Source organism: Stylophora pistillata, chromosome 2, assembly GCF_964205215.1.
Source record: "Stylophora pistillata chromosome 2, jaStyPist1.2, whole genome shotgun sequence".
In the NCBI taxonomy this organism is placed as follows: Eukaryota; Metazoa; Cnidaria; class Anthozoa; order Scleractinia; family Pocilloporidae; genus Stylophora; species Stylophora pistillata.
Window position 1 is genome coordinate 29312830 of NC_142520.1, and position 6485 is coordinate 29319314.

Below are 6485 nucleotides of genomic sequence, written 5' to 3' on the forward strand. Positions count from 1 at the left end.
TTCCCTTTCTAAGTTGAACTTCTTCAGTAATTTCATCCTTTGTTGTGATTGCAAGTAGTATTTAATTGACCACGTGATCTGATAGATGTGTTAAGCAGCTTATCCAATAAGAATACGTCACAGCAAGTCAATATCTGGGCAACGAAAGGAGTCAAATAGCGATTTAAAAAAGTTGATAAGTAACATTCGAGTAATCAGATGTTGAGGAACACTTCAGAATCAAAGGTTTTGTATGTTGTCAAAGAGGTTTCTCTTGTTTTAAAATTTTATTCAAGTGCAGTTGCTGTAGTTTTGCGTTTGCCTGAAACATCTAATTGGCTATAATTGGTCTGATTACTTGGCACGTTAAATAGGCTCTAATTAGTTTTCTTTTTGTGACGTTTTGTCAATCGAAGTTCATTAGAATTAGCTCATTTCGCGTTAACTACTCGCCGAAGTCAGACGTGTTTTGCACTGCTCTCGGAAGTCGTTAAGTTTACTTTGAAAATTTGTTTCAAAATTCAGTAAGATGCAAGAGCAGAAGAAGATAGCTGCTGCCAACCATCCGCTAGAGATTGAGGTAAGTTAAAGCTGTTTTCTCTCATCTAACACTCAATTGTTAGGCCCGAATTGCTTCTGTTGTTAAGCACGCGCATGATAAAGAAAAAATTAAAAAGTGCTGCTTCTGGAAGTATCCGCTGGTATGGCTATACGAAGGGGGCATTGGGATTTTCAGTTTTGCGGGTTTGGCTATTTTTTAGATTGGTTTTTCGGTTTTTGTAGGAGGCAACTTTGGTTTTTCAGGTGTTGGTGTTCATAACGTTTTGCGGATTTTCCGTTTTTAGCAATTGGTTTCCGATTTTCGTCAAAAATACGAACGGGCTTCGGATTTGGTATCCGATGTAGTTTTAGGTATCTCTTGTTTGGGTTCCGGTTTCTTTTCGGTTTGATCGATTTTTTTTCTTTGCGGTTTTGGATGTTTTTTTTTCGGTTTTGCGGTTTCTAACAGATCCTAAGCCCCCCTGTACTCCGAATTACGCAACAGACAGTAATTATCTGATGATCAATTATTGCATCGGGTATGGCAATTAGCGAATGAAATTAGCAATTATTGCATTTCGTCACAAACGAACTGTTTTACCAAAGTAAAGCAAATGTAAATACAGACGCATACAATTAGGTGATCTTGCGCGCACGCCTCGTCTGTTTTCGACCAACTTTAAAACGCGGAAGTGAAAATTGCCCACTTGCACAGCTGTTCCTCTCTCTAAAACTGATTCTCTGGAGAAGTCACCATCTGACACCTGTCAATAAAAGAGCACGCAAGAAAACAAAATGCGCATGTACACTTTGAATGAGCAGTGTGGGTTTGGTCAAAACGCTCGAGATAAATTATCAAGACAAGTTATTGTTAAAAAACAAGCGATCTTACAGAAAGTATAATTTACTTCCCTGAACGATTAATCTACGATGACTAACCTTTGTTACGTTTAAAAATGGCAAGGAAAGTCGTTGAAAGTAAATTTAAATGTATGTTTTGAAGTTTGAGAGTCTGTCCGTTCGTTTGCTCTTTGTTTGCTGAAATTGCTTTTTTCTTCCATTGAAATACTGGAATCAAATGATACACTTTTTCTCGTTAGAAACAATGGAATTTAATGCAGAGGTTGCTCATTTAATTTGTTCGGTTTTTGTCTTGTAATTTAAAGGATAGATGTCAAATTCAACGGAATTGCTGTTTGACTGAACACATTGATTTTGTTTGACATTATTTTATTAGGCCATTTTGCAATTCTGCCTTTTTTTGTTTTGTTTTTTTTTTCTTGTCTATCATTTTGTCGTTTTGAGTGTGTGTGAGATAGTCATTAGTAGTCACATTCCCCTTTGAGCGAAGAGTTGGTTAAATATATGATTTGATATCTTCTTTTTATGTTACTAGGACTCAAGTACCAGCCAAGTGCCAGTGGAAACTTCCACCACAATGGGCTCTACAGGTAAGCAAAATATCCCCTTGTTTTTCGTAGGAGGAAGTTGGTTTTTATTAAGCTTCAAAACCTTAGAACACTGTTAAAAAAATGATAAGAGTCATGGCCTAACCTTTGATTAATCATTTGCTTTACTTCTGCAATGACAGCTCAAGTCCGAGCTCTGCTTGTTGGTGCTTTGAATGGAGTCCTGGGCTCGTCCAGTCCGTCAGCCCATAATTTACTTGAATCACTTCTTCAAGAGCTTGACGGCAGTACCCCTGGAACGAGGGAGAGTCCATCAACCATTGCAATGGTAAGACATCAAGTGATCTACTGTGTTTGAGTTGATTCATCACTATGGTAGGTGAACTGAGATCATTCAGATAAGGGGGGGTCAATTATCTCTTTAATGTACCAACTGGTTCAAATATAGATCAGAGCTAAGGAATATGTCAAGATGAGAGAATATGTCCGGGCAATGGTGTTCCATTCTAAGTTATTTGCAGGCTTGAAGCATCTGGATTTCACTCCATATGAAATGGCAAGGGAAACAACTTTCGTTTATGTCATACTGATTCAATGGTTTTGCCTCTGTTTTGAAAAAAATTACATTCTTAGGTATTTTATCACACGCTTTAACTTGACCTAACTTAGGCTCTTTGATCAATAACTAGACTTTTCTCCGAAATTCCTCATAATTAATTGTATGCTTTATGCAAGCAAAGGTGTGGAGATCACTCCATGTTTATTTGCCGACACATTGATATAATTCTTATAAATACTTCTGCATTTACTTTACAAACATAAGAGGGATTGACAAATATCGTTATCAGTGATTCATTTTGAAAATTGTGTTAATGGGTACAGTGTACCCCTCAGGCAGAAATCAATGGGTCACAACTCAAATGCAATGGGTCAAAATAGTAACCAAGCCAATTGATGATCTTGTAAATTCACGTGGCGTTGCAATGTGCTATGTTGAAAATTTCGGTTCCTTGATGCTTTATTTATCGAGTCCATTTTGTCATTGTCGGTGCATACCGTGCAGTACATGTATTCGTCGTTATCCACTTTTTCAAGTCGAAGCCACTAATAAATTGGCAACCATCTCGACTGAAAATGTCTCTGAATTTTTCTCTTTCTCTGATTTTGAACGTGCGACTCGGACTGGGGGCCTTCGGCGCCGGCTTCACTCAGACTAAGACTTTGATCATTATTATCATTTTTATCACTGTTGTTGTTCACGTCCTTGTTTACACTAAAAAAAGTATTCAGTTTACCTTGATTAGGTAGAAGTTTCATTACTTTTTTCGGAGGCGTAACTCATCCATTTACGTACGAATAACGATGCTTACTTTCGTTTTGTTTGTGATTCGATTCGACATCATAACGTCAAAGGCTCAAGGAACTTATGCTTTCCTTTGTCACAACTCTCTTTGTTCGCTGCAAGAGAATCACACATAGAACTTTTTTGAAAACTGTTTCGTTGTCATTCGTGAAATGTCGACTTTGTCTGAAGATGAATTGTCCCAGAAATCATCTGAAGCTTTTGTGGATAGTTTTGCGCTGGCACTGAAACTATAAATTTTTTCCATGCGAATAAAGATAAACCCAGAACGGTACGTACTCCCTATGTGGCTTTTGTGGTCGCATCGCTTTATCGCCTTCGAATTGTATTTTTGCTTGTCGTAAGGAATTTTCCTTTTTGTAAGAAAGGATCGAGGGATATATAAAAATTGTTTTCGGCAATGGCTGATTGTGTATCAAGGCGGATATTGGGAGTTTGTGAAAGCCATTTCAAAGCATTAATGTGTTTGCCCCGATGCATTTGGTCAATGATCTCATTAACCGCGCGCTTTCCTGCGTGTTTTTTACTATCGGTGCTTTGAGAGGTTTGAAGTGAACTCTGTTGTTGAGTTGCACTTTGGCTTCTTTAGTTATTTCTGTCCTATTCATGATGACTATTGTTGTGTTGCTTCGGTGAGATTTAAAGCAAAAGTTGCTTCAACTCTTTTAGAGCCGTGACCTCATTGCGTTACAAAGTATTTTTTGGCTTAGATACAGTCTGCAAGTTGCGTTAGGACAATTTTCCAAGTAGCTCCGAAGGGCGATAGAAGACTGAACTGGTGGCATTCAGTTTGATATAAAACAGAAGTGGTTCTTTGTTTTGTCCGTGAAAGGTGTAACGGAGGCGCATTCGTCTTGCGAATAAATCTCGCAAAAGTTGGCCTGATTTCACATTCGTTTGTCACGGGTGTTGGGATGAATTTGAGACCCTTTGATAGCGCGCTGACTTGGCTGTCAGATGGTTGATAGTTTGAGAGGTTTTTAAAGGAATTTTCATTTTCTCGGTTTTTGGCTGCAAGCCTACATTTTAAAGTGTTTCTACGCTCTATGTGTCTTAGGCTATTTGTTCTACTTTCGCTGATATTAAAGCCAGCTTTTTTTAGAGTCAGAGCACACAATTATATTTTTCATCTCTTTTGTATAAAAGTGAGCTCTTTGAGGTCAGAAATCTCATTCCTCAATTCGGCTATTTTATCATTCTTATTTACAATGATCACCGAGTACTTTCCCTTGTGTAAGGTATTCTGCCAGAGAGTTGTTAAAGGTGGATATTGATCAGCGCATATGTAAAGGTGACAAAACCTGTAGCTAACCTGTGGAGGTTAGTAGACTTCACTTTCGTCGAGATCGCACTGAGGAAGGTTTTTCTTGTCCCTTCTTTTGAACGGTAGGCACTGAACCCGACAGAATTCTTCGCCTAGATCCTTCAAAGTACACAGATCTCTCGAAACATTCCTCCGGGAAGTGTTCGGAAGAGATCACAAATATTCCTGCGGGATTGAAGTATTTACCGAAGGTCAATACTTTCCTTGGTATTGACCATCAGTAACTTCAGTTGGATGTTGCTAAAGATTCACTAGGGACCAAGTCGTCCATGTTTGAGGTAATTTGAGATTGCTGAGAAAGATTCCGTCAACCACTGCAAAAGTAACACACTGAGGGTTTTTCTTTAGCTCTGCAGTTGACTCAGTGGTTGATATTCTATTGAAGAGAACTTCTTTTTATGGATCTTTTTATTTATTTATACTTGTCCTATTCTGACTCTACTTGGCATTTTTGGAAATTCTGTAAACATAACATCTCAGAACTTCTGCCTATTTAGTTTTGTTACCCTCATGTGCTGTTGGATGATCTGGTCTCGCAATTTCTCCCAACCAACATCCCTGGTTGGGAGAAATTGCGACACCAGGTCGACCAGTTTTTTGGTAAAGGTTTCTTGGTTACAGTCCATCAACCGCTTTTGTGGTAGGACACCAGTGGGTGTGCTTTTTCTTTTTTGACTCGTTTTTTGTTCTATCTTAGGAAAATCTCTCAGAGATAGGGGACCGTCCATCGTATACTGTGCAGAGTCCTGTTTCTGCGACATCTTTGGATGGATCGATAAGAACTGATTGGGAGACTGCCGATTTGTCATCCTTCAGTTGCGATGTAGGGACTTCAACTCAAACGAAAACTTGTGGCTGTGGTACTCAAACAACAGTATCGCTGGAATTGGTTAGCAATCTACTCATTACGACATCTTCCAGTTTTGGTGACTTTTTAACTGTTGAATCGCCATCCCTAAATGAATTCAAAGAACAGGACTCGACTGGTGACTCCCACAGTAACTTAAGATTGTCGTTGAGAGGTGATGAGGTGGAAGCCAGTAATAATCCTACCGTGTGGAAAAAGAGAAGCGAGAGTCCATCCCTAACTGAAGTCAAAGAACAGGACTCGACTTGTGGCTCCCACAGTAACTCAAGATTTTCGTTGAGAGTTGATGAGGTGGAAGCCAGTAATAATCCTATTGTCTGCGAAAGGAGAAGCGAGAGCCCATCCGTTGACACGCACATTGATGACGATTGGACCCTGAATCTGCTTCCAAATTCACCAGGATTAACAAAAATTGATTTGGGGTCAACCAGTACCATCTCCCGTTGCTGCGATGGAGAAACATTGGAAATGGATCCATCTTGCGCGAAGTCCTCCAGCTTTGTTCTAAAGATTTCAACTAGATTGGAAAATTCCAAGGTGGTGTCTAAAGGTGAGTGTAGCATTAGTACTAGGGAGATATCACTGGGTTTTTAGAGGGTATGTTGGGGATCAAATTAGAACTTACACTCACTTTTATGATTTTGTTGAAACATCTGGTTCGTCATCATTATAATTTTTCTTAGTTACTAAGAAAAACGAAAACGCACTTTTTCAATCGGTGGGATATGTCGCTTTTCTCAGATTCTTATAAACAAGGCACACTGACAATTCTTGTTCATAAAAACATTTTATAGGATGATTTTCATGTTACTGTGGATCTTCCTTTCAGAAAGCCCAATTGGTTGTCATATATCAGACCAGTTGTCAGTTACCAGTTATATCCTTGCCTGTCGATGTTGCTGCGTTAGTCGGGTGAACCGACTAGGCTTTGGTAGATTGTGCTCGGAAAGAAAGCGTATTATGCTTTTAGCAGTGCTCATATTTTTTAGAAATGAAGCCAAA

General features: G+C 39.0%; 1 protein-coding gene across 2 annotated transcripts in view; it reads left to right on the forward strand.

Moving 5' to 3' along the window:
- Nucleotides 1–427: 427 nt before the first annotated feature.
- LOC111345945 (uncharacterized) overlaps nucleotides 428–6485 on the forward strand; it is a 12019-nt gene continuing 5961 nt past the window's right edge. Inside the window, exons 1-4 of one of the 2 annotated variants that reach the window (XM_088751384.1) lie at nucleotides 428–559; nucleotides 1916–1970; nucleotides 2111–2256; nucleotides 5313–6033. In XM_088751384.1, the coding sequence (XP_088607510.1) occupies nucleotides 509–559; nucleotides 1916–1970; nucleotides 2111–2256; nucleotides 5313–6033 (973 nt within the window). In that variant the 5' untranslated portion in view covers nucleotides 428–508. Of the gene's footprint in view, nucleotides 560–1915; nucleotides 1971–2110; nucleotides 2257–4601; nucleotides 4894–5312; nucleotides 6034–6485 lie in introns of those variants that run through there. The other variant, XM_088751385.1, reaches the window with a different exon arrangement.